Consider the following 26,675-nt stretch of genomic DNA (forward strand, 5'->3'; position numbering starts at 1 on the left):
TTGTTGGCAGCATGATGTTTCTTTAGCAAATACATCATCAGGCCTGATTCACCACCTGCTTGTGAACTTKTCTAATTTGTTAAAATGGAATGCCAGGAAGGAAAAATACTCCACAAAATGACACATTCGCTTCTAAAAGTGTTATCTCTGTTGTATATGTCACAGCCAAAACATAGCAGTGTGTGTGGTCAGATTAGCCTAATGGAATACTTGAAGTGGACAGTGAAGCCAGCAGAAAAGTATGTGCAGGATAAACTAATAAAAGCAGAGATGAGCTAGCAAGAAAATGGGTGAGAGACAATCCAGGAATGTGAGAGAGCAAAAAAAAAATGTGAGTGGACTGTGTTAGGGGGGTTCCAAAAGCCAGGCAGATGGGGAGACCTGTAGCTGTGGGCATGGACTGCAGAACAGCCATCCTCAGGGTGATGGGCTGGAATAAACCTTGATATCTCAGGACCACATGAGGCTTGGGCAGCCGAGGCAGCTATCTGGAGCTTCCTGCTTCCGACAGTCAGCAGCGCGCTTTATGCTAGCAGGGAAACAAGGGCCCTGTGTTAGAAAATCGTCTCAGGAATAGAGCCAGTGTGCATGTTGGAAGTAAATACTTTGCAGGTAGGTGGACCCGGCTCTGAACAAAAGTGAGTATTGTGTGGTGATGGATCAAACCTAGATTCTGTGGCTAGATTACACTTGTGTGGCTTTCTGACAAAATGTCACTGCGTACTGTCTGCATCAGCTCCTGGGCTGTTCCTCCCCTTGTCCGTACCTTGTTGTTTGCCCTGTAGGCTGACAAAGTCTCTGGAGTCAGAGATGGCAGAATTAGACAGAAGGCCACTTCCTCTGTTTTGTATAAAGGGCATGAATCTGTTGGCCTAGAATTTCCTGCTGCAAAGAATTTTGGAAACCTTGTTAGCTGATCTGTGCAGAGTCTCGGCTTGCTGCAAGGCATGTCTGACGCACATCTCTGCTACCCAGCCTCCATGCACTGTGGCTAGCAGAGCGATCTGTGTCTGCCTTGAAACGAGGGTCCTTGCTTCATTGCTGATGGACCAGGATAGTTTTGCCAGTGTTTTCTCTAGGAAAGTCTATTCCTACCTTTCATCCCCGAATGGGGATCTGCCTGTGCTCTCAGGTCACCACAAGGAAGATCAAACACTGGCTTAAGTGCAACAATTTGCAACTGTGTGTAAGGTTTGCTGCTGATGCAAACAGAGTTCCCTGCTGTTGTTGCAGAGCATGAGAGTATGTACACATCTGCTTGCCTCTCAGGTTACAGATCTATCTTCCACTAATGTTGGCCAGGTACTGAGGGCTTCACAGATGTATCTTGTTTGGGCAGCATTGCTGGCAGCGGGGGTGTACCAAGTCAGCTCAAGTATCTCTATTCCATATACCTGCAAAGATGCCTGATCTGCTGTAGCCAGCCATGCTGAGCCAGGCCTGGATTGGTGCCACACAGAGCGAGGAGAGGGGGGACAAAGCATGTAAGGCAGGTATTTTGGGAGAGGTGAAGAGAAGGAGGTGACAGAGGTGGTTCCTAGAAGAGCCTTGTGAAGGCAGTGCCTATGGCTCCCCTAATCTGCATGCTGCATGCAGGAGGAGGCCTTTGGTTGCAAGTTCAGCAGAAGGATGGTTCCCCAGTGCTGCTGGGCTGAGCCAGCTCCGGCCGCAAGCGTAGCCCAAGGAGAGATCCCCCTGCTGCAGGCAGGGATTGAAATCCCTGTAGCCCTCCTCGCTGCCTGCTCTCCTCTGGCTGGTGCCATGAGGAGAGAAGGCAGATAAACACGGCTAGTTAGAGAAGCCGTTTAGAATAAAGTCAGCCACATGTCCACTGCGAATCAAAAGCCCATTCTCTGTTGTCCCGAGGGCATCCCCGCCTGCTCTGCCAAGCACTGCTCCTCTGCTCGCTGCAGCAGGATGCACGTAACAGCAGTAATTTTCTTTGGTGGAGGCACGTCCTTTCCCCGCTTGCTTTGTCCTAGTGGCCCCACAGTGTCTGTGAGCTTCTTCCTGCCCTGGGGCTTGTGTCCGGCTTCCCTTCCTGCCTTGGGGGGCTGTGAATGGAGGTGATGGGGCAGCTGAGGACCACTCCGGGGAGCATGTTTCCAAATAACCAGGCAGATAGGTCGGATTTGCATTGCTTAAAGAGAGCTTCATTAAAATAACAGGCTTTCTAATAGGAATGCTTATTCCTGTTATTTCACTGGGTTTTTTTTATTTTATTTTAAGCTGAAAGACATGATAGAAAAGAAACTAAGCTTTGCAGATGCTTCTGAGGGAGAAGTGAAGTGTAACTCATCACGTGTATGATTGCCCAGCCAGAAACTCCTCCCTAACCTGCATAGAGTTTACAAAATCATTCATCTGTGTGTACAAACTGGTTTCTACTGCTTCATGTCTGTTCCAGATGGATCCTCGATGCCATAAACAAAAAGAGAAGTTACCCTTAGCAGGCGACCGCTCAGATCCATGTACAGGTTTCCACAGCTCGCTCGCACAGCTCTTAGCGCGGAGGAGCCCCGGCCTGCGCCCCAATCCTTGCTGCAGGAGAAACGCGCGGGCCCCACTGGCTCTGGGGTGTGCAGCGATGCACGGAGATCTAGTTGCTCTTTTTCCCAACAGAGGCCCTGTTCCCACGTCCCTGCYGGCTCCTGGGCCCGGCTGCAGTCTGGGGGCCGGGCAGGGGCAGCGTGCCCGGAGCTGGGCGGCAGGAGCAGCGCGAGGAGCCCAGCCGCTGCCCGCCGCCCACTCGCTGCTCTCGGGTGCCGCGAGGGACCCTCTGGACCCGCCACATCTGCAGCTTCGATCTTCTGCCATCTCGAGGCGGAAAGCCCTGTTCGTTAGTGCTCAGCCGCTGCTGTTACCGCCGTGAAAAGGCTTTGTGTGAGCCGAGACAGAGCGAGGATTGATGGAGCTTCCCTCCCCTCCCCCTGCCGCGGCGAGTCAGGCCCCCGCGAGCGGCCTTGTGCCGCTCGGCTCCTCCGCAGAGGTGCCCCTCTTCCCCCCGCCCCGGGCAGGGGCCTGCCGGGACCCCCCTCCCTCCGCGGCCGTGCTCGGGCCTGGGGGCGGCCTGCTGCCCGTTGCTCCCCGTCGGCCGGCCCCAGCTCGCGCCAGGCTCTCGGCTTGTCCCCCAAAGCCGCCTCAGGAACCTCCTCTAGCGAGTCTGCCCCCCGCGTTAGCCTTGTTCCTCTGAGCAGTGTTGTAAAAGAGGAGGGGCAGAGAACATTTCCTTCCCATCTGTCTTGGTTGGTCCAGGGTTTTGGAAAGGGGCAAGGGCTCTCTGGTCGCCACCTGAGATGAAACGATAGTGCTGATCCAGCACATAGCAGCGTTGTTCTCCTGTGTGCTCCCTCGGGCCGTGCTGCTGCTCTGGGAACATGCTCCGCTGCCTCTGGCACCCCGTGGAGCCGCGCAGAGGGAGAGGGTGCCTCGTTGGACGACGTGTTTGCTGGTGGTAGGGGGTGTTTGGAGAAAAGATCTGCTTTCCCTCAGTACAGCAGCAATATTGCTAAAATCAACCATGGGTTTTTCTTCAGTGCATTAGGGAAGAGCATTAGTTAGTTACCTGTGGTACAGTTCCAAATGACCTCGCGGAAGCCAGTATCAGCATTCATTATCTCGCAGCTCCTCCCAGTGTGTAATAACAAGTCATCAAGTTATTGCGAGTGACTTGGAAAAGTTTCAAAAAGCATGTGTTCATATGAAGAACAGATTGTAAGTTCTTTATTAAATTCCCATTATGTTTGTTCGGTCCTGTGTATTTTAGGYCCTCCTCTCTGGATTATTTGCAAGATATTTTGAGGAGCTTGTGGGCTGCAGTGCGGGAATGCTGCATGGTTTGATTTGTCTGAATTGTGCTTAGCTGCATGTGGGAGTAGTGTCCTCTGTGCAAGGTCTGCAGTGGGGTCTGAGGATTTCCTTGTTCTTCCCTGATGCTGAGGATGACGACACTGCTGTGATGGAGGGGGGTGATGRGCAAGTAAAGTTCAGGATGCACTTGTGGTTGTGCTTTGGAAATTAAACTACACAGAGGACAAAGTGAGTCCACTTCAGTTGGCTCTAGGCTTTCTGGATGCTAGTCTAGGTGAGGAAGCAGAACTCGTTCCTGGATTTGGTTCATTGGCAATTGTGTTTTCATCAGTTCTGATCACTGGCTTCTGTTATTTTGAATGCTTCGGATAGTCTGGTTGTTTGTATGGTATTATTATTTACTTAGGGCCCAGACTTGCTCTTTTTTGTTGCCTGCAGCACGATGTTTGTTCAGACTGGGCTTTGTGAAGTGTAAACCCAGGTCCACTGGCACCAGCACTCACCTCTGCCTTTTCTAGAAGCAGTAAGTAACCAGCCATTTTCATGGCCTAGAAATGTTGGGGTTTAATTGCTGCAAAGAGGGAATTGAATTAGGTAGCGCTGGTTCACAGCTTGTCTGGCTGCTCAGCAGTGGTGCTTGTTTACCTGAAGTGCTGCCCTTTATCTCTGGATGCGTGGGGGACAGTTTCCTGGGGCAGGCCTACCTGGAAGCCAGCAAAGACCTGCCCTAACTGGCTGCCTTGGCAGGAGACCATATGCTGAGGCCATGCCACCTTTCCCCATCTTCCTCCTCCTCCTCAGCAAGTTCTCCCAGCAGTGCTTTTGCCCTCTCCTTCTGCTTCCTGCAACAGCATCTCTCCTAACTGAGTTGATTTTTACCCTCTTCTACTCCCTTTGCATATCTCCCTCCCCTGAAGTATTCAGTGATGCCCTCCCTTTCCTTCTGGAAGATCTCAGCTTTTTTTCAAGGCCTGTGTCTGCTTTTCATCAGACCATCCTGTGCTGCTTCGTCTGTGTTTCCCTGGTGTTTGAGCTCTTTGCAGCAAGTGTAGTTATGCATACAGCGCCAGATACATCTGTGCTGCTACATGAAAATAGTCTTGTTAAGGAGGGTGTGATGGGACCGAAGCCTCATGAGGGGAACCCCCAGCTTGTTTAACACCGTTTGGGGGTGTTTGGGGTGTTTCTTGATGCTTAAAGATGGCAGAACTACCAGCCTGACTGGGGGGTGAAATTTGCTCTTTATTGGGAGTGGAGGGATGAGCCTGTTTTTTTTTTTTTTTTTTTTTTTTTTTTACTGTTGCTAGATGGAGACCAGCCCATGCTAAATATTCTGGAAACTAAAATTAATCTTAGAAGAGGCTGTTGGCCCAAATTCCATACCTTTCAGGCATTACACAAATGTAACTTATCAAAAACAAACAAAAATGCAGAAGGTGTGTCTGGCCTAACCCTGTGTTTAAATTGGCAGTTTTGTCGGTGTGCTTTAGCACAGGCACGGTGGCATGCATGCAGGCTGTCAGTGCTCTGTGTATTCTTCTGGGGTGTGCTGCAGAGCAGCCATTCAATTCTGCTCCTTTTGTTTCAGGATCAGTCCAYAATGCCTGAAGTGCGAGACCTTTCAGATGCTTTGCCTGACTTGCCGATGGATCCAATCACAGGTGTTGGCGTCGTTGCATCCCGGAACCGAGCACCAACAGGTTACGATGTAGTAAGTAGAGTTTCAGCTGTTTCAGCTGCCATTGCTAAAGCTTTGGTTCTGTGTTAATGAGGTTTTACTTTGTTGGGAACAGCATCGTTTCCGGACRAGACTTGCCTTCAGGAATGTGTTTTAAGAACTAATGTTACATACAGCTGCCCACCTCTCAGCCCACAGCAGTGCTTTCCCTTAGATGGATTTTGTGGGTGCAGTCATGCTACTTCATCTGTGCTGCCCCATAGGAGCATAATTACCTGGAGGAGGTTTTTTCAGAAACAGCTGGCTAGTGTGGCATGCAAATTTAATAATCCTAGTAACATTCATCCTGAAGGATTCCTAAGTATTGCACAAATTATATCTGAATAAATGGATCCCGCATCAGCTGTTTAATCCCACATATAAGCACTGCACAGTGATGATGAGAAGCTTCAGAATGGAAAGCAGAGTTTTGCATCCAGCTGAAATTGCAGGGGCAATTTTGATGGATAGAGTGTAAACCCCTGAATTAGGCATTGGCAGCAAGAAAAGGCAGCTGGATGCAGCAGAGATGAGAGGCGTAAACATCTCTGAATGGATAGATGGAGGTCAGTGTTTAACAGCTGCTTGTTTCTTGGATTGCTTGTATAAGTTGCTGTATAACAAATAGTCTGATTTCCCTCCTCCTACCCCTGCCCAATAGGCTAGTGGCCCAACCAGTGAAACAGCATAACATACTAATCATATAGAGCTTTATGTGAAGATTTGGTCCATAGTCCATCTGCTCACCTTTCTATATATCTTACTCCAGCTGAACTTGGGTAGTCGGGTGTGGAAGCCAGCTAAGTGAGGCTTTGCTTACACCTTTACAGCTCTGGGTCACAGCAGAGCCTGTGCAGTGTGAAAGGGAAGAAAATGGATTAGGCTGAAGTAAGGACATTATGGGAGAGAGGGTTGTGAAAAGGCTCCGTAGAGACCTAGAAGGTTTTTTGCATTTAGTGCATTTTTCTGAGTGCTGATTGCCTGCATGAGCCAGGCTGTGTAATTAGCTGCTTGCTCTGATAAAGGAGCATGGGACAATGTGAGGGCTGTGATAACAGAATTGCATTCCGTCTAAATGACTGGGCAGAGAGAGCGCTCACCCCAGATAGCCTGTCTGTGGTTTAATAGGGAGCTTGAACACTAACGCAGTTTACACTAAACAAGATAAAAGGTTCTTCCTGTGGTGGCTTAATCCAATTACGGTGGTGGTGTAATAATGSTTGTGAATGTGGGTCGCTCTCTCCTAGGGGGCACAGAGAGAAGGCTGCCTTTCCTCTGATTTTTTTTCTCTTCCGGTGTGTTTACAAGGAGCTCTTCTCAGACCTAGGGGCCAGCAGTCCAGCTCTAGGCAGTGGTAAGGTGCCTGCTATCTGCAGTTGCTGTACCCTGTGCATGACTTCACCCATTTTCTCCTTCAGCTTATTATGTGGCAAATCAGCAGTCTGACTCAGTGTCTGGATGCTGTATGTGGACCTCTCAACCTGCAGTCTATCTCTTTCCACCTTGGAGAAGCCACATCACCACAGGTGCTGTAGGTGCCACTGTGGTGTAGTGCAATGTCCTTATGCCAAAACTCAGAGGATGGTGACATGTGGGGCTGTGCTCTTCTTGTCTTGATGTTTGGGAATGTGCTCTTTTGCCCAAGTCAGGACTCTATAACTGTACGTGGTATGCAGGGTTGCCACTTCCCCATGACCTCTCTGAGACCCAGTTCTTACTGTCTCAAAACATGAAGCCAAACATGCAGAAGTTAACTTCTGAATGCAGTGGAAAAAGTCCATGGTGTGTTCTGAGATTTGGGAACGTGTGGACCTAAGCAGTTTCAAATTCTGTGCTTCCAGATACGTGGTTTCCCTGGAAAGACCCTAGCAGTTGCTTGCCACTTCAGGTGTAAAGCCTTGAAGAAGGTAGCTGTGGCAGCTCCATTCTAGGAGTATTTTTCCCAAAGCCATAATAATTAGAGGTTCAAACTGCACCCTGAAAGGGAGATTCAAGGTTGTTTGAAAAGTGTTAACACCATCTGTCTCGGGATATTCTTGCAGTTTCCCTAAGCATTGCCTTTTGCTACAGCATCCTGCAGCATTCAGTTCTAGAGGTGAATTCAGAGTAGTATGGGAAAGTATCTCCGTTTGTCAGTAATCACGGTGACATCTGGTAGCTTCAGGGATGGTTTTAAGCTCTGTGACAGTGAAGAGAAGTACCTAGTTCTCCATTTCTGCGATATATTATTTATAGGCTTTATGTAGTTTTCCTTTCCTGCATGTCCTTTCTGCAGTAAACAAACATTACAGTGTAATTTTCCTTCCTTTTCCCTTTGCTCCTTTTTGAAACAAGCAAGCAAGGGCATTCGTGTTTATGGCCAAGGTTTAAGTTAACTGCCCAGGGACATGGCCTGGTCCGTTTGCCAAGCTTGTGTAGAGCCCTGCAGGTCTGGTGTACTGTCAGGGTTGGAGGTGGGCAGTGCTGCATAGCAGAGGGCAACAGGTACGAAACCCATGGGGATATTGGTGAAAAGGTAGGAGGGTTTTTTTCCCCCCAGTATTTTTTTGATTATCCGGAAATCTATCTCCATTCCCTTTGTGTCTGCTTAGAAAACAGCTACTGATGCTTGTAATGACTAGCCAATTCTTTGAATAGCTGAAGCAGTAATGTATGATTTTGCCAAAACATACAGACTATGTCTGTACTTAGATTCCTGAAAATCTGCCCAAACTGGCAAGACTGAGCGTATGGGTGGGGTGGAAAGGGAGAAGAGGTGGGCGGAAAGGACCCTGGGGACAGTGGAAGCGTGGCTCCTGCGCGGCAGCCTGACTGACGGAGGGCTAGCAGCCGGCTCGGAGGGCTAGCAGCCGGCTCGGCCGCGGGCTTCGTCGGAGAGCACCCTTGACCAGCGGAGCTAATCCGGGCTCCTCAGCAGGTGAGGCCTCGGCAGCCGGCCCCTGCCTGCCCGCCCGTCCCTCGGGGCTGGGGGAAGGTCGTTCAGTGAGCCTGTTTGTCCAGAGGACCATCTTGTGATTGCCAGTAACACCGTCCTCGCTGCTGGGCGGCAGTTAAGTCACTCCACGCTTGGAGAAGCAGGCTGGGGCATATTGCTTCCTTACTGGGTGTCGCTTTCTTCAAGTCTGTTCATAGCACATACTTGAGGGATGTCTTTGCTGGACTGTTGGCTGCAAAAATGCCAGAAATCTCCAGTTCCGTGAGGAGAAAGACAGTYCCTTGTGGGGCTGGGAAGGAATAGCGCCATCTTCAATACTGGGTGTGTGCCAGGTGAACTGCTAAAGGGCAGTCAACCTGGCTATCCAGATTGCTGCTTCGCTTTCCTGTCACCCCTCCTTGTCCCTCTCCTCTCCTGTTCTCTTTGCGTCCTTTCCTTCTCCTGGGACCTTTGGGCCCAGCTGTAACCTTCTAGCGTTGGCACAGACTGTGAACTGATAGAGCTGGTGTTTCGCTGCAGTATCTTACTGCACTACTTTTGGAGAATTCATGAATGCAGAGACTTCCTCCTGCCTTTGGTGCCTGGTGCAGATGAGGGTGTGGGAGGAAGCTTGAAGTAGCCTCGTTCCTGCTGGTCCCAAGCCTTCCTGTGGCGCACACTTCTGCTGTGATACTGTTTAGCCCACATTGTTCCTGCRGTCTCTGTGGCTGTGATTTTGATGCAGGCTGGATTTAGCTCGTAGTGTTGGAATACAGCTGCCAAACCTGAGCGACTTTGTGTCGAGGAATAGCACCCCACTGCAGTATGGTCAGGAGGTATAGGGGTGCTTGCAGCACTGATTGCCTGGTATCTCAGTGCTGAGTGCCATCTCCTCCATCTTGCATTTTCCTTGCATCTTTTCCAAGCAAAGAAGATGGTGAGCTGGAGCCATTTGGTGCCGTTCCTACCAGGATGGGTCTGCTTCAGTCTTTCCAGGCAGACTCCCTTCTAGTGTTGTCCCGCTGAGGGCACATTCCCGTCATGAAGCAGTGCTGCTCAGGCACTTTGAAGGACAGCGGGGTTCCTCTTTGCCTGCAGGAGCCCAGCAGATGATGTAAGAAGCTTCCTGTTTATATTACTCTGTTTTCTTTCCCCATGAGTTTTCTGATAAGTCAATGCGTGCTTATATTCTCCAGGCTTGAAAAAAGTCTTCAGCAGGATGGTATGGGGCCATAGCATAAAGGATTAATTGCTGGGGTTGATGCCTGTGACTGTTACATTTCAGTGGAAGCAGGAATGGTTCTGCTTGGTGTTTCAGTGGGGTCCAGGGGATGGGTGAGGTTCTAACCACAGCTGCTTTTTGCTCAGCTACTCGCATTGTTTGGAAATGCTCTGCAAGTAGTATTGCTAAGTTTGCCTTGTGCATGGCCAGGGCAGGTAGCAGGGGAGCAGGCACTTCAAGTAGGCAGTAGCTCAGCTTGGTGAAGAAACATCTGAAGAACCCAAGGGTCTGACCCCTTACTACCTCCTTTCGCTGTGCTCTCGATCTCTAGCATCCTGTTCTAAGTGCCATGTGCTTCACACCAGTCTTGGCAGGGTGAGGGCAGAGAGCCTGGGGCTGAGGGAGGAGGAGCAGAGGTTTCTGTTGTTTCACATGCTGTTGATTGCAGGCAGAGCCTCCTTTCCTTCATCCTATGCAGCTTTCCCTTCAGCTGTGCCATTGGCTGAGGTTCCCATACGTGCCCTGGGCAGGACATGGGATTGCTGACAGGGAAGCACCGGCTTCGTGATGCTGCTGTGTGCACCCGCATGGGTGGCATGAGACACAGCATGCACGAAGCCACCCTGTACTCCGTGGCCCTGGGCTGACATGGGCAAGGAAGATTTTACTTAGCTTTATCAAGAACACGAAAGAAGTGAGATTGCGTGAGAGGAAAAGCTCCGTGTTTAATCTGGGAGCTGCCTTTCTAGTGAGTCGTGTGAAATGTTAGTAAGTCTCTGAAGATAAATCGAATGCTTCGTTTCATGACTTACTGGGAAATTAACTGGTCTTTTTATTAGATATTTGACTAGTTAGAATGTTAGGTTGTTCCCTGAAAGGGATTTTTTTTGCATTGTTAAGTCAAAGTTTAAACACTGCATGGCTTTGCTCTTTGGAAGAGGCTGAGATTGCAGCTTGCTTGCTTGCTTGCCCTGGGGGACTCTCATACGTTTCAGCTAACTCTGATTCAGATGTATTCTGGGCAGTTAGTTGTAAGGGAGATGGTATCAACTTAAGTACTGCACTTCCACCTTAAAAATTACTTGTTATTGCTGTAAGTATTGTATAAAATTCCTAAGTCTTAGAGGTTAGATGAAAAACTGCATKTAACAGGAGTTTATGCATAGTCAGTTCTACAATTTCGGGCTAGGATTATTGCTACTTGTTAAGTTTTGAGGCTTTCATGCGGGGACAAAGAAAACTGGCTAACACAGGAAAAATTAAATTACAGGACTCAAACCATATTCTTTAACAAAGCAAATGCATTTGGCTGTAGTCTCTCAAACAGTTTCTTACAAGGGCTGGAGTTTGAGCTAAGTGTCCCTGTGCTGTAAACTGTACTGTTTTTCTGAACAGTGTTTTCTGAATATCTTTTTGCTGGGACTGGCTTACCTTTAGTGGAGAGAGTATGTATGGATTTTATATATTCTTAAACAAACACCTTAAGAGAGAGATCTGAATTCAAGAAATTAAAAAAAGCAAAATCCTGTTTTAAAATTTTRCTATTTAAAATTGTTGCATTTTTTCTTTGCGGAAACCTAACCGCAAAAGCTGTACATGTGTCATGCAAGGGGATGAACAGAGCAGGGGCTTGTGAATAGGAGTTGCCTGAGTGCCAAGAGCAGCCAATACACTTTGCTCTCTTTGCTGATCAGACAATAACCATGCTTTTCTCTCCCACACTTTGGATAATTGGAGGGTCTTGTCAGCACACATCTCTTGCTTCCTGCGCTCCGTGCACAGTCTCTGCTCAACAAAACACGAGTGCAAACAGTAAAAACAAATATCAGCTGCTTTTTTATCAGTGTGGTCTGGGGCCATAGTCTTCCTCAATTCAGTAACATTACAGACTTGGGAGAACAGCAATAGAAGAGTTTGCCCCCTGCCCGAAAGGCATTAAAAAGAGTTCAGCTGTGCTTCTGAATAGCTTCAGATCATGTTAGTGTCTTCTGCTGGGAACTGTCAGCTGAGCAGTAATAGGATGGGTGATGTGGTTTCTGCTACACTTCTCCGTGCGTTTGTCTTGTTGCCTCTACCCTTAGCCTCTTGGAGCAGGGATTCTTACCAGCTTGCACCAAGCACAGCAGGTACCCATAGCTGCTAACAGAGAACACCCCGTGTTCCTAGGAGGGAGTACTGTCTCCTGCTGATTCCCTTTGAGTGAGCTTGAAGGTGGGATCTTCTGCTGCCTTATTTTCTATGTGTGTGCATTCGTCTCTACTGTGGAGGACCTAGGATTTTTCTGTTGCCCTCAATGTGGTGTTTGCCACTGATTTAATTGAATGCAAGATTGAACTGGAGATAGGACAGTACACAGGTGTTGTACAGGTGTCATATCTGTATAGGGCACTGCTGCTATCATCCATTGAGCAACTGGGGCWTGCCTTCTGGCTGTTAGAAGCGACTTCTGGCCTGGAGAACAAAATTCCTCTATTGCTTTTCTGTGAAAAGAGTACTGAGACTGAGCATTTCCCTGAGCTTGTTTGAGCAGATTTCTCCCTGAAGTTACGTGTGTCCCTTTGTGACTGCTTCAGGCCATTTGCTGTAGTCGTTTATCACATAGTTCTCTCAGCACAAGCTGAGTACTTGCATAAGGTGCCGTGTTACCGAAATTTTGGCCATCAACAGATTATTTTCCTTGGAATTTACTTTCCTGACCCTGTTTTGTATGCTTGATATTTTATCTCCTTAAGACATAATGCTGCTACAGGCATTCCTTAGCAATAGGTGCTAAGGAGTTAGGCCCCTTTAGAAAACATGGAGAAAGGCCCGGCTGTGTCAGTGGTACTCATTCCTTCCTGGTTTGGCTTCAGTRGTTATGCAAATGACAGGCAGTGAGATGCAAGTTGAGCTGTGGCTTTTAGGGCTATCTGCCCCTATTCCCACTGCTTTGAAGTGTGGCTTGGTTGGAGGTATATGTATGCAGAGTTTGGAGGTGGATTGTGTTTTCCCAGGGCTTTGCAGCCTGCCCCCGGCAGAGACATGAACTGTCTCGTCCCTGTGAGTGCCCCATCAGTACCGCAGTGAAGATCTGGGCATCTTCCCCCAGGGGCAGGCAGAGCTGATGAATGCTTGTTGCAGTCCTGCTGAGTCAGAGCCACCAGTTTGTGAGAGATTTCTCTTAAGGCTTCTGAAAGTATGTAGGATCCTTCCAGATTATCCTGAAGCTGCTACTCTTTGACTCCTGTTCTGGCAGTGATGAATACCTGGATCTAGTCCCCAACCAGCTGTGAGATAACAAACACTGACCTGAGATGGCAGAGTTGTATGTTGTTAGGTGCGATTTGTCATCCTTGAATAAGGAAAAAAGTAAAACCTGATCAGAGCCTCAGTGGCTGAGAATGAGTTGATTTAAATTACAGAAAGAACCGAAGAGCTTTGGCCATTATAAAAACGTTGCCTGAGAAGCTTGTTAGGAAGTGGAAGCCTCTCTGTTGGTCTTAACTGGTTGGCATATCTATTGCTGCAGGGACTCTCTTGGTGCTGTTGGTGCTAGGTCCTAAGGTTTGGTCTTTGCTTCTCCCTTAGGTCAGTCCTGGAAATGTCCATACCTCTAATGCATCTACAGAGAGTTTGTGGAAGCTGTAGGCTGATGAACTGATTTCACATCGTGGAGATGTTTGCAGTATCCACTGTTGGAAGGGTTAATGTTTTGGGGATCCCATGTACGTTCTGTTGGCTTAGCTGGCAAGCTGTATGCCAGTTTAACCCAGAGAACACCAGTGTCTTGGAATAAGCTGAAGGCAATGCATGCAGCTTGGTCTGGTGCATTAGAAAGTTTCATCCCAGTAGGCTTAAGAAGGAGCTGCAGAAGCTGTGAGTCTTGGGGAAGTAACGGATGCGCTCTGCTGTGTGTTGAGAAAAGTGGTTATGTTAGTCTATAGTGCTAGAGATCTCCAGAGCTCAGCTGCTTGTATAGAGATTTAATAAGAGAAAGGAAAATTCAGTTCCAAAAAGGGTCTTTTTTTTTTTTTTCCTGAGCAATGAAATGGAGCGATTCTCATGCTGATACCCCAAGTCCTGCTGTGGAAAGATGACTAGTGCAAAGGCTTTGCTTTGCCAATCTGTTGTGGCTGTTGTAGCTGTGCTATTGCTTTGAAGTGACATTTTAAACACAATTAAAATGCTGTGTGAAATCACAAGGAGAGACTTAATAACAATCTTTGCAGAAGTACTTGTTGTTCTTGTCTTCTCCCCTAGGAGGACAAATGTTTGTAACTCTTGGTCTGCCCTGGGGCCATGTCCATGCAGTGGTCACTTGGCAGGCAATTCTTCTGTGCTTTGTCAAAATGGAGTCTCCTTATAGCTTGAAACAGTATGCCCTTGCCTGTGTGGTGGTAATGAGTGCCTTAATATGCTGACTTTTCCAAACTATTGTTTGGATACTGTAACCAAAACGGCTGTTTCCTCATTAGAATAGCTTTTGTCAGGGTATCTTTAATCARTGGACTCCCTAGAGACAGTATTTTTAGAACTTCTTTTTTATACCTCCTCTTGAAAGTTCTTTGCACTGCACCTTGTGAAAAGAAACTAATGAGATGCTGTGAGAGTTCRGGCTACTGTTAATTAGAATAGGTCTGAGGAAGAAGTACTGCACATATATTAACTTTATCTTGGCTCACATGTCCCCTCTCTCCCTCTGTCTCTTCTTTCCAGGTTGCACAAACAGCAGATGGCTTGGATGCTGACCTCTGGAAAGATGGCTTATTTAAATCCAAGGTCACACGATACCTGTGCTTCACGAGATCATTTTCAAAAGAAAATGTAAGTTGGATTGCTGAGTGTCTGCATGATTTGCATCTGTGCTTGATATGGTCCTGTCCTTAAGATGATTAATTTTATGAAATCAATTATAATTCAAGCAGGCATTTTACTGAGTGTGGGTGAATCAGGAGGCAAACTGCAATGACTGGATATGTTTTTTGTCTGTTTTCTTCGTGGAAAGAATTCCCTGGCAAAAGCTACAATAAAAGCAGCAGCAAAGTTAATGTTTGCATTTCAACAACCCACTTGTATTCCTGCTCTAGTAGTRGGCACTGCATGCTAGCAAATTTGATTAATTTCTAGCTCTTAATTACAGAAGCAAATGCTGTAGTTAATATTGACAAAAGAAATATTAGTTTCTGAATCTAGGGGCATAATACGTATTTTCCTATAGGATTAACTTTTCATTCTTTGTTGTTTTTCTGCTGATTCTTGAAAACTTGACTATGTTGCGCACATGCTATTCTGTACTTCTATGTAATGTAGCTAGGAAGCTTAAGTTCGTATCTGATAGGTGGCCTTTGTCCACATCTCCAGAGACTGCTTGCAGTGACAGCCTGATACCTTCTACTGTGTTTACTTAATTTTCCGGCTGAGGGTAGTATGAAAACTTCTTTTGTTCTGGAGGAACTGTTTAATTCTACAATGAATGAACTCCATCTAGTGGGTAATTCTGCTGTTCTTGTGTTTTGGATATTCATAGTGATTCTGTTGTCAGGAGTATGGAATACCATTTTGTACCTGTGCTTTCAGCAATGATAGAAACAGAAAAGCAACTGCTGATCGTGGATCTTGACAGGAAAACCAAGGGACCTGCCAGCTTTCAGCATTTGGCTTTTATTCCCTCTGCTTTCCTGCCTTCCTCTAGATTAAAATAAACCTTCAGAGCTGAGGGGAATAGCTCTTCCTGGAGCAACTGTGCTTTTTGTCCCTGAGTACCTGCAGTAGCAGTAATAATAGCCCCGGATTAGGTGGGGAAGATATTAAACAGAAGGATTTGTGATTATTTGAGTATTAAGTTTATCTGTGGCTACCTTAAATGCAAGGTTGTCAGAAATAATTATAGGGTAGTAGCAAATACTGGCTACCAGAGACAGCGTAAATACCCTCAGTCAGTGCCTGTTGGGCTTTTGGCATGAATCATCTGCTCAGCAAGGTTTGGGAATACGTTCTTCATATTTATGAGGAGTGAATTAAAGTGAGTGCAGGGAGGAGGACTGGCGAGGTCTCAGCTGTGCAGCTGACGGATGTGCGAGGTATGGCACAAGCTGCTGCATCTCGCGCCCCTGCATTGCCATGCAGCCCTGTGCCAGCGGCAGCTGCTGGGCTTACAGGCACTTCTGAGTGAGCTCCTGGGCAGCAGGCTGCGGGCTGTGGTGCTGGGATTTGGGCGTTGAAGTGGAGCTTGTGCTCCTATGATGCACTATTATCATAACCCTAGTGGATGGGAAAACCTCCCTGTCTTTTCGGAGGATGGATTTCCAAAAGCAGGTCAGTCTTCTGTAAACTGCCTAGTAGGTTGCTCCCTGATGATGCTCTTCTGCTCAATATAAGCAGAACAGCAGCTGGTTATATGCTGAAGGTTGTATGCAAGGGGGCTTTTTTGCAAGGCAGAGATGAGATCAGTAGATCCTGATAGCAATCTACTGGCCCCTGTGAGCACACAGATAGCTGAACAGCACTTCTCCTTGTTTGGCTCCAGGAAGGCAGGAAAAAGGTTAAAGGCTTGGGAGGAGGAGGGGAGCGATGGGTGGGGAACTACTYCTCCTTGTGCAGAGAGCAGCACCCTTGTCCTGTGTTAGTGCTACAAGACTTCCTCTCCCTCTCAGGCCACTCTGGCCCTGCAGGGATGTGATGTGCTGCCCAGCTCGGGACCTCTAAGGGTTAAAAGTYCTTGAACTTACACCAGTGGACTTTTACTCATCTCCTTGGACGCTGATGTGTTGCTGCTCTTTGCGTTGGAAGTTTTATGGCACAAGAATGTTTATTTTTTAACAAAACAATGGTAACTATTTTGCCCTGAAAAACTTGTAGTTAGCAGAGTTAAGCCACCTGAGTTACTGGGTTTATAACAGAGATGGTCTGCAAGTATCTCTTTCTCAGAATGATTGTTCTCAACAGCTTGGAGTGTTTGACAGGTCGTAATTCATCAAACACTTGGATGTTTTCCCTGTGTTGGTATTTGAGTGTCATGGGTAGAAGGCCCTAAATGATACATCTTCACAAGTTGAGAGGCCTCAGGCCCTCTTCTCTCATTTTTGTATGCTAGAGAATTAATGCTGACTCTTGGCTGTTCAATAGTTAACAAACTTAGCAAAGTCATCTCTTCTACCTGTCTGCTGCTGATGGAGGAATGATCATCGGTTCAGCTGAAAGTTACATGTTAATGAAGCACAGCCAGCCAGTCTGGATAAATAAAACATGAAAGATGAATCAGCAAAGACCACTTTATCTACCGCTTGCTGTGCCAGAACCATGTTAACTGACATTTTCAGACTTTATAGAATCCAGCATGGCTCACTCTGGGATCAGCTAGCTGGGCATGGGGATAGAGCCAGCTTCTGTCATTAGTGCAAGCAAAGGATGTGTGCCAGGCTTGTGTGCTGTGGAGACAGGGCTACAGGCGTGGTGGCCCTCCTCATAAGGAATTGACTGTGGAGAACCTTGAAAAAAATCAACTGGAAGTGCTCAGAAATGGTCTGCCCTTATTTCAAAGGCTGCAGATTCAAATGTGTTTTGAAGTAGTTCAGTGTAATAATCAGAGAGCAGAGGTTTGCCTGAAATACTTTGCCTGACAGATTCAAACTGTGGAAGGTATTTAGCAACAAGTAGCAGTAAAACACTGAAATAGTTTGATGGCTTAGGATGAAATTTTAATTGTTCTGTATTGCATTTCTGTTTATAAAGGCTGTGTAGTAACTAAAGTGTTTTTTAACTTCCATTTGTGAATCCAGATTATTGGCAGCAATGCTGGCTTTAACAAGAACTGCAGAGAAAATCTGGTTTCTGAACAATAGCTGAGGCTGTCATTTTAAATTGTGTTTTTAGCTCTTCAAGCCTTGATTAATAGGACACGGCATCAGTTTAGAATTCATATGGATTCCAAATGAAGTTTATCATTCCAAATGGCGTGCTCTTTTGGAGCTTGCTTGCTTTTGGAGCTAGAACCGTGTGTATTCATTACTAATTAGCTAATGCATGTAATAACTTTGGCTATGTCTAAATGAACCATCTTCCTGTAATGCTTCCTGCTGTTGCTGTTACAGAAACATCATGTTGCTGTTGTAGATGTAGAGTGTGTGAGAACTAAGGGAACCAGCTTAGTAGATGGTTTGTTGGTGATACTTTGAACTGCCATGATTTCAAGAGGGAAGAATTTGGTTGCTCTTCTGTGGTTCCAGAAGTTATGACTGTGGATGAGATGTAAGAATCTGTAAATGTAGGAAATGGTCCAGTGTCTCTTACTTAATGATCCTGTGTAGCTCCTACAGAGGGGACAGGTGAAGTGTTGACGTGGTACCTGCTTACCTTTTCATCAGTCGACAGTCAAATGCAGTGACAAGGCATCTTGGGACTCAACGGACAAGAAGAGGTGGGTTTAAACTCAGTCATGTTGTCATAATTAACTGCATTCTTCTTCTCTCTTCAGAGTCATTTAGGCAACGTCTTGGTTGATATGAAGCTCATTGATATCAAGGACACGTTACCTGTGGGCTTCATCCCCATCCAGGAGACTGTTGATACACGTAAGTTGGTGTCTGTGCTTTTTCAGTTGCATGCCTTGGGAGCAGCTGCTTTTTTTTGTGCCTGTGCTGTTGGGTAATGGAGAGGCTGTATGCCAGGAAGAGGCATGCTCTAAGCGCTGCTGCTCTCTGGGGCATGTGTGTCTTTGGGAATAGTGCCCAACTGGAATGAAACAGCCTTCTCAGTTTTCCTGTATTCTTCAGGTTTTCTAATACTGCTGCCCTGACTATCACCAATTTGCCCGCTAAAGTAGWACAGCTCCTGAGCAGGAAAGAATAGTTTATTCTTTCATTCTGCAAGAGTGGACTAGGCATAGGMGGCAACAGAGCTGCTATGCTGAAGGCAGTGTTCACAGATGTATACAGTGTGCATGTAGTACTGTGTTCATGAAGGCTTTACACCACCTACCATGAACAGATGAAGGCCCATGTCTTGGGAGGTAGTGTCTGGGAGAAGCCATAGATGGAATCTTCAAGGAAAATATCTTGATTTCTGCAAGAGAAAAACAACTCGCCAGAGAGTACCTAAAGCAGGGGAGTGCAATGCGCTTTTATGCCAGGCTTTCTGCAGCCTTTCAGCCAGCAGYTCCCAAACAATGCATTTGGATGGCAGCGACAGTTGGAGCTGAGTCTGGACGCAGCGCTCTGGCTGGCAGCTGGCATCAAGTGCTTTTGGCTTCCGTTGCGGAGGGGCCTAGGGATTAGCAATGTGGGAGCAGAGTGTGGAAGGGCTGCAGGATACCATGCGCTGATGCTGAGCATGTGCAGTTACTGTTCAAGAATGCAAGCTGGCTAGTACCAGTTCTTGTCAGTAATGAAATCCAGACTAGTTATGATTAGAAAGGAGTTAAATAAGCCTTCTTTGCAGGGAATAATTCATCCAGGTCTGCAGCAGATGAAGATGATTTCTTTTTTTAGTCACTACCAACCTAGTTCTGGTTTGAACCTGTGACCTAGAAGTGAAAGGCTCTGTAACCCATTACTGATTTCCGCTGTGGCACCCCCCTTTTCTGGGAGAATTGCACAACACATGTGGGGCAGAGGAAAGCCATCAGCTTATCAGGCTCACCTTTGGAAGTACGGGACAGTTATCGTGTGTTGCTGCTGTTTTTGTAGAAGTCCTGGGGGAGAGGTGAAAGGGGACTTTGTCATGAATTTAAAATGCATTTGATTGCAACCTATGCGATCTTTAAAGCAGAGGCACTGTCTGTATTAATGAAGTGGCGCCTTTCCCTGCCTCCATTAGCATGACTAAACACATTTCGATTGACTGTTCATAATATGTTTATTTAAAATTAGCTCTGGCTAAGCATGTGTAATTAATGGATCTAACTCTTAAACCAAGCTTGCTACAGACTACAGCTACTCTAGCCAAGTGTGAAAGAGACAAAAGCAAATAATTTATGCTATTGTGAAAGTCAAATTATAAGAGACACTAATTTTGTTCAGAGTTAAATTTGTGGCTATACATGTTTCCAATTACGCTCTTCTCTTAAGTGACATTTGACTTGTAATAAATACATTAAATATTGCAGTCTTTAGCAGGTTTTGACAAAGTTCTCAGATACGGAAATCTAAAACCTGAGGTCATAAAATCCATTTTGGGCATTTCATATGAAAGCCCTCATATTCCAAAGCAGAAGATTAGAGTTCAGGGATATAGGTATTTAGCATCTCTAAAAAGCAGCATGGTACATGTGAAGTTGCATGTACAGATGCTGGATTGTGACTCACCTCACACTGCTGGGACATTTGTTGGTGCTGGTCCTACAGCATATTTCAATGGCCAAGGTGGATTGCAATTGCAAAGATACAGATTACAAAACAGGAGGAGCCTATGGAGAAGGGGCTGCATGCCGTTTGCTGAAGGGAGGGAATATTTTTAAAATGAAGAATATTTATTTATGTTAAACTGAAGGATTTTTATTTACCAATTTCTTGTTTGTACTTGTTGGTAGCTTTCAGGTTTTCATTCAGTGTCTGCACTTCTGATTTTCAATTTATCAATAAACCTCTGTGATGTCTTTCAAGTGCCTGCGTTCACAAATAATAACCTTAGCTTGCTCACATTCGACTCTTGCAGACTGTTCCGGGTGAGATGGAGCAATGGTTTTCAAGTACCGCAAAGCTGTGCATGCATGCTAGTGCCATGTGTTTTCATGTGGCTGCCCCATAGCTGAGTGTGGGTTGTGTCTGTTTGCAGACAGATACCATGCATATGAATCCATTACGCAGAGGGACCCTAACTCTGGGCTTAAGTTTTTCATGATGGATAACATGGAGACAAGTGAGATTGCTCTGTGATGCATAGCAGGAAGGAGCTTTGCAGAAGACTCATCCACCCTGAGAACACAGTTCAAGCTTGTGCAGTTGTCAAGTGGGGTATCCTAGCAATTCCTCCTTTGTTAATCTGGTTTTAACCCTACTAAGATACCAGGACAAATACTGTGAGAGTATCTCTCTGTTGTTTGTAGGSTGAATCAGGAGAGATCATTAACTCTTAGGATGTGTCAGATTTGAACAGGCAACTTCTGTTATTAGCCACACTATGTGGCAGTCTGTTTTTCTGATTGTTCTTCATCTGGGTTTGGTTGGCTGCTTGGAAGCACTTRGAAGAACAAATGGGCTGGTTTTGTCAGCAGCTTCCATGTATGTTTCTAGAAGCAACCTTTGTAGCAGAAATACTTAAATACTGCTGTGCAGGCCAGTAAGGCAAACATCATCTTGGAAAGAGAAAGTGCATATGAGAAGTATATGGAAGTGAAAAAATCACCGACTATCTCTGTTCTCTGGTGCAGTATTCTGTGGTATGCCTGATGTTTTATCTTCTCTTTAGAGGCTAGTATGGACTATTGGTTTATTGCAGTGTCTAGTAACAAATCTCACACAATGTACAGAGAGATCCTAATAGAAAATTCCTTCAGTCACTGAATGCACTATACTGTCTGGTTTGTTGGCATATATCTGTTCTTTGGCTCCAGTTTCTGCCATAATTTTTGGACTAATATTTGGAGAGATAATAAATTACATTTGCATACTGATCTTGCAGAAAAAAACAACCTCTGTCCTGATTTTTTGCAGAAGAGGTAGCTTTCAGAAAGAAGAGACTGTGCATTAAATTCATCCCTCGAGATTCTACAGAAGCAGCAATCTGCGATATCCGAATTCTGGGTAGATCTAAACAAGCCCCTCCTCAATACACATTCATAGGGTAAGTACCCTACTTACTTCAGAAGCTGCTCTTGTATTTTCTGTTGAATGGTGTATACCAAGGCTAATCACCCTGTTTTCCTATAAATACTAAGCAGGAATTTATAAGAGAATTAAAAAGGTCTGAATAAGTCCTACTAAGTTTGATCTAGGAGTTAATTAAACATCTTTTCAATTAGATTGGTTCTTACTAACCAAGGTGTTTGGAAAACACGTCTGTGCTTGATATTCATGCACACATGCAGCATTTGCTTGTAGTGTTAATGWCTTCTGTGTTATTTACAAAGGGAACTGAACAACATGGGCATTTGGTACCGGATGGGCAGAGTTCCACGAAACCATGAATCGTCACAACCCACGACTCCTTCTTCCCAAGTACCGTCTTCAACACCAGCTCCTAACTTGCCTAGGTAAGTTATCTGCTTTCCAGCCTCTTCTGTTTGATGCTGCGTGGCATATTGTCACTAAGCTGCAAGCCTGGTGGAATTGAGATCAAGGTACCACGTTATTGTGAGTAATTACATCAGCTGACCTGATAATGAAGGAATGAGTTGTTCTTCCAAGTATTTGCAGTTCTGGGAGCACCTTTGGCTGCCATAAAGACATATGTGTGAAATAGAAGAAATAAAAAGCCTGCAAAAAAAAAAAGGAAAATAGGCAGCAAACTGCAGCCATATTGCAATATTTGTCACACCTTTTCTTTGCTTTAAACTCTGTGAGATGTCATAGGTTCTAATGAACATGTGTTGGTTACCTCTGCAGGGAGGGCCAGAACTGTCACTAATTCCTTGATTAGTCACTAACTGTCCTTGATTTCTCTCAAGGACCAAAGGGAGGGAGAAATATTCATATGGGTTTTAATGCAGAGGGAGACCAATTTTGCCTTATTCTCAAAAATTAGTCCACTCGTGGTTTGAAGTACTGGCCATGTTTTTACTTTTCTTGGACTTGCCTMCTAAGCTGTCTTGCAGTGACTACACAGAGCTGACTGCTCATTGTGCAGTGAATGCAAGAGCAGAGATTTTGGGCAGGCACTGGCGTAGTCATTGTCCACTGTTTCCATAACTGTTATCCATAACTGTTTTTCACATATACACATATGTGTCTACACTTACATATAACAGCTGCCCTGTAATGATAGCTTATTTGCTGGATTTCTCAGGACAAAATAACAGAGATTGAGTTGAGCAACTTATATTCCTGGCATGAGATGCTGTGTTTTCTTATCGTATGTGAGACATGCTCTTACYGATGAGGATAGTCACACTGAACTCCTGGCCGAGCCATTGCCAGGACACAGCATATTCTTTACAAGTCTCTTTTGGCTTTTGCCTAATAAAGTAAAAACATATTTTTGCATCAGTGCCTTATTAGATACTTGGTATGCTGCAGATATATTTATAATATTCCAGTAACCGCCAAGAGCCTAAAATTTCAAAGGTGACAGCAGAGGGGAATTTCTGGAGACTGATTTGTATAAAAAGCTTGTATGGTGTGGGTAGAAAATACTCATARCCTTTGAAATCTTGATTTACAAGTCATTTCAGAGCTAATGGCTTTAAACTACTGTAAATAATTTCTGAAAGAGCTATCCAGTAACTTGTTGAGCTGGGTGCATACGTTCCAGCCTTCACCCATGATCCACACAGCACTTAGTCTACTATATTGTGGTGGCTCTTCCACCTCTCCGCATAGCTTAGGTCTTTTTCTCTCACTGAAAGTTTTGCTTGGTTACCTGCCATACCTTGGCACATTCCTTGCTGTCCTTTACTGGCCATCAGCTGTACTGTGGGCAGAGATACTGCCTTGCTCTTAAATCTGAGTTGGAGGCAAAAGACATGAGAAGCCAGCAGACTTCTGGAGTTTTCAGCCTGTCTCACTGGGAGCTGCTGTGTTGTTTTGAAATTCCACTGGACATAAAGTACACGTTGGCAAAGGCCATGCACGATCAGAGAAAGAGATGTCTTTATCTTACAGCACTGATCTTCATTTTTTTGTCTGCCAGAAATTCCTGCCTGAGCAAATTTCCACAATAAAGAGAAAAATTATCATAGCAAGAGAATGTCAATGGCAGTCCTTAATCACTAAGTGTGGAAGGGTCACTTTATGGCTGCACAAGGAAGGCTGGAGAGCAGCTTCAGAGCTATTGGGAACACGGCCAAAATTAGAGCTCAGAGCATCAGCAACAGTCTGAAAAGAAGTGTTTACAAGGCTTATATATTTTATAACCTCTTGTTGTACAGTTTATGGTTTACAATGGCTGCAAGGAAATTGGATCAGTTTTGTTTTACTTGCCAAATAAAGCAAATGTCAAAATAGTCAATATAAAATGTATTCTAATTTGGCTGAGTTAAAACAGTCAGTATGCAGTGGAATAATTGAATGTTACATTAATGCCTCCTAGTAAAAACCACCTGTCTGTAGCCAGCTCTACTTTCATGCCCTGTGCCTGATTTACAGGTAACTTTTAGACCACCAGCCTGATTATTCAAAACATCTTTCATGTCTGTTTTTTACTCTGATTATTTATTATCCAATATATTTTTAAGTAATAGAAATGTATATAAAAATGCATCCTGCAAATATTTCATTATTACAGGAAATGCAGGCTACTTGGAAAGCCTTTTTTTAATACTTTATCAGCAGTTGGTAAGTTACTCAAGCTTAATGTTTGTGGAAGATTGTAGTCACAAGTAACCTTATTTTTACATCACCATAGAGATATGAGATTACACTAGTAGCCAGTTTGCCATTTTATTCAGTGTGGATATATTGTGACAGGAACAGCAACGAATCATTTGATACTGCAGTGAATGCTAAGACAAAACTGGTGAGCAATACMGAATACAGTGCTGTGGAGATTCTGCAGTTAAGCTGGCCAGCTATGCAAACTATTCTCCTCAGTTGTTGGCTAACATTATAAAATAGATTTAAATCAGGACAGCATGCTTGGATGCTTCAAAACAATTGTTAAYGCTGGATATAAACTAAACTTGTAAAACATACCGGTGAGCTACTGCATGGCAAAACCTTTCTAAATGGAAGAACTTTTTATTGTGGGAGGTTTTTATTTTTGTAGCAAACATTTCCTCCTCTGATCCACGATGTAAGTTGCTGATGACAATAGATGGTGGCACACTGGAGTTTTGTCACGTATCAGAGGTCTGACCGCTGCAGTTTGCTGCACACCAGCAGCACTGCTTCCTCTGTGTGTGTGTGTGTGTTGCAGGGTTACAACTCGCAGTCAGAACTGCATAAGGGGAAGCTTTGTTTGATATTCTTGCTGGACTGCATATGTTGTCTTTTAGCTATTTCTTCTCCTTGGTGTTTCCTGCTGCAGGCATCTGCTGCGATGGTCTCTAACTGCAGCCCTCACGTATACCAGTGAGGATGGCCTGCTGTGCTGTGCAGCTCAACTGTGCCATTGTGCAAGGCATCATGCTGCTTTAGTATCTTTTCTCTCCAAATTCTGAGACAGCTTCTTGGCGCTAATGGCAGCCTGGAGAAATGCACTTGTAGTTTCTCATCCTAGAAGGCTGCTGCTGAAGAACTGCTTTTGTTGACTTGAGTCACCAGTGAGACTATAATGCAACTTTACACAGTTCCTTGACTTTGAGTTCAAAGCTTGCCCTTCCAGTATAAATTGGTGGTAATGCTACATGGTGATAGCCTCGCTTTGGGGGCAAGTAGGTCATCTGCCCGCAGAAGTGGATGCTAAAAACAGGCAATTCATCTGTCCTTTTGAATACCTKTGCTTCATCCAGGCTATGGATCAGTGATTGTCAGTGCCTGTGTTGGGGGTTGGAGAAATGTGCTTGTCATGAGCATCTGAGCAGCATTTCAGAGCTCAGCCCCTCCCTGACTCGAGTTCTGCCCGGGAACAGGCTAGAGCAGAGTTTGTGTGATGTTCCCCTCTGCAAATCTAATCTCAGCCTTTTGGGGAGCAAATTCTTGGTTTCCTTTGAACACTGGCAAAGCCAATCTTGAGCCATTTTCCCTTGCAGCATCCTGCGCGGTGGCTCCTGTCGCAGTCACGGTGCTTTCTGAGCCCGTGTGCCGCCTTTGGTTGGTGAGCGCGTTTCACATCCCTTCCCAAGGTGCTGCAGGAGTCTCTCCCGCCGTCATTCAAACAGTCCTCTCACAATTTGTCAGTGGCAAGCAAAATGTCAGTCAGTGCTGCTGAAGTGTGTTTTACAGTGACAGACATAATTGCACTTAACTTTTGCGTGGATGTTATCAATCTGTGACAGATACTTTGGGAAATGGAGCACTCTGATTGCAGATGATGTGTCACAGGCGTTTAATCTTCCTCTCGGAGAGACCACGATTCAGTCACAACTTTTACTTGTTGATGTCAGGTTTTGAAAATGTAGATTCGTGCTGACCCCGGGAATCGTTCAGTCATTTAGTTTGCGGGGCTGTCATCAGAAAGGCCAGTGGCTTGCTAGGGAGAAGAAGGATCTTGCAGCAGTCTGCTCGCRCTCGTCCCCTGATCCGGGGCTCGCGGGGCGGAATTCCTCCCGCCGAGCGGAGATCGGCCGGTGCAGCCTGCCTTCCCAGGGCGTCTGCTCTGCGTCTCCGTTTTTTTTTTAGCTGAACGCCAGAGACGTAGGTGAGGGGAGAGGACGGGACAGCGCTGAGATGGAGTGCAGGGCCGGAGTGCAGGGCTGCTGCCGCCATCCGGGAAGCAGACGCCGGAGTCGCTGCCGTCGCTGCCCGGATCGTGGCAGCCCCGTACTCGGCAGCAGCCGGAGAAGCGAGTGGGGCCTTAGAGATGGTTAAGGAGCAGCGAGCAGAAGGTGCAGCCCCGTGGTCTGTGAGCGCTGCGCCTCAGACGGTGTTGGTGACCGAGGCAGGTGGCAGAGGCGCTGCGGTTTGTGCTCTCTCCTGGCCAAGAGACAAGGAGACCGAGCGGCGCCGCTCCGGAGGAAGAGGGCGAGGAGCTGGCGCGAGAGCGGTGGGAGTCCTGAACGAGGAGCCGTTCCTTCGCTCCTTCCTGCTCTTGGGGTGCCCAGGGCGGTTGGATGCGAGCACTTTGGGAAACTAGCAGAAGGGAGCACCGGTTCGGAGGGCGCGTGGCTGACGGCCGAGCTCACTGCCGTGCCGTGGGACAGCGGGACGGAAGCAGGCGGCCGTCCCGCTGGGCGCGGGCGCTGCCGCGGCGAGCGGGATAGCCCGCGGCCACCGCGAACGGGCACCGTTTCCTCCTGGCGTAGCAAACGGGACTGCCTGGGGTGAAATTTCCGCAGAAGGAAA

At 46.2% G+C, this 26,675-nt stretch overlaps 1 protein-coding gene across 2 annotated transcripts in view; it reads left to right on the top strand.

Annotated features, from left to right (window-relative positions):
* Positions 1-3,016: 3,016 nt before the first annotated feature.
* MVB12B (multivesicular body subunit 12B) overlaps positions 3,017-26,675 on the top strand; it is a 69,676-nt gene continuing 46,017 nt past the window's right edge. The window contains exons 1-6 of one of the 2 annotated variants that reach the window (XM_085300486.1): positions 3,017-4,333; positions 5,399-5,521; positions 14,359-14,466; positions 18,116-18,212; positions 21,291-21,420; positions 21,707-21,829. In XM_085300486.1, the coding sequence (XP_085156612.1) occupies positions 5,411-5,521; positions 14,359-14,466; positions 18,116-18,212; positions 21,291-21,420; positions 21,707-21,829 (569 nt within the window). In that variant the 5' untranslated portion in view covers positions 3,017-4,333; positions 5,399-5,410. The remainder of the gene's footprint in view (positions 4,334-5,398; positions 5,522-14,358; positions 14,467-18,115; positions 18,213-21,290; positions 21,421-21,706; positions 21,830-26,675) is intronic. The other variant, XM_085300485.1, reaches the window with a different exon arrangement.

The sequence above is a fragment of the Rhea americana genome, unplaced genomic scaffold (genome assembly GCF_003343005.1).
Source record: "Rhea americana isolate MKP2758 unplaced genomic scaffold, rheAme1 scaffold_164, whole genome shotgun sequence".
NCBI classification, from domain to species: Eukaryota; Metazoa; Chordata; class Aves; order Rheiformes; family Rheidae; genus Rhea; species Rhea americana.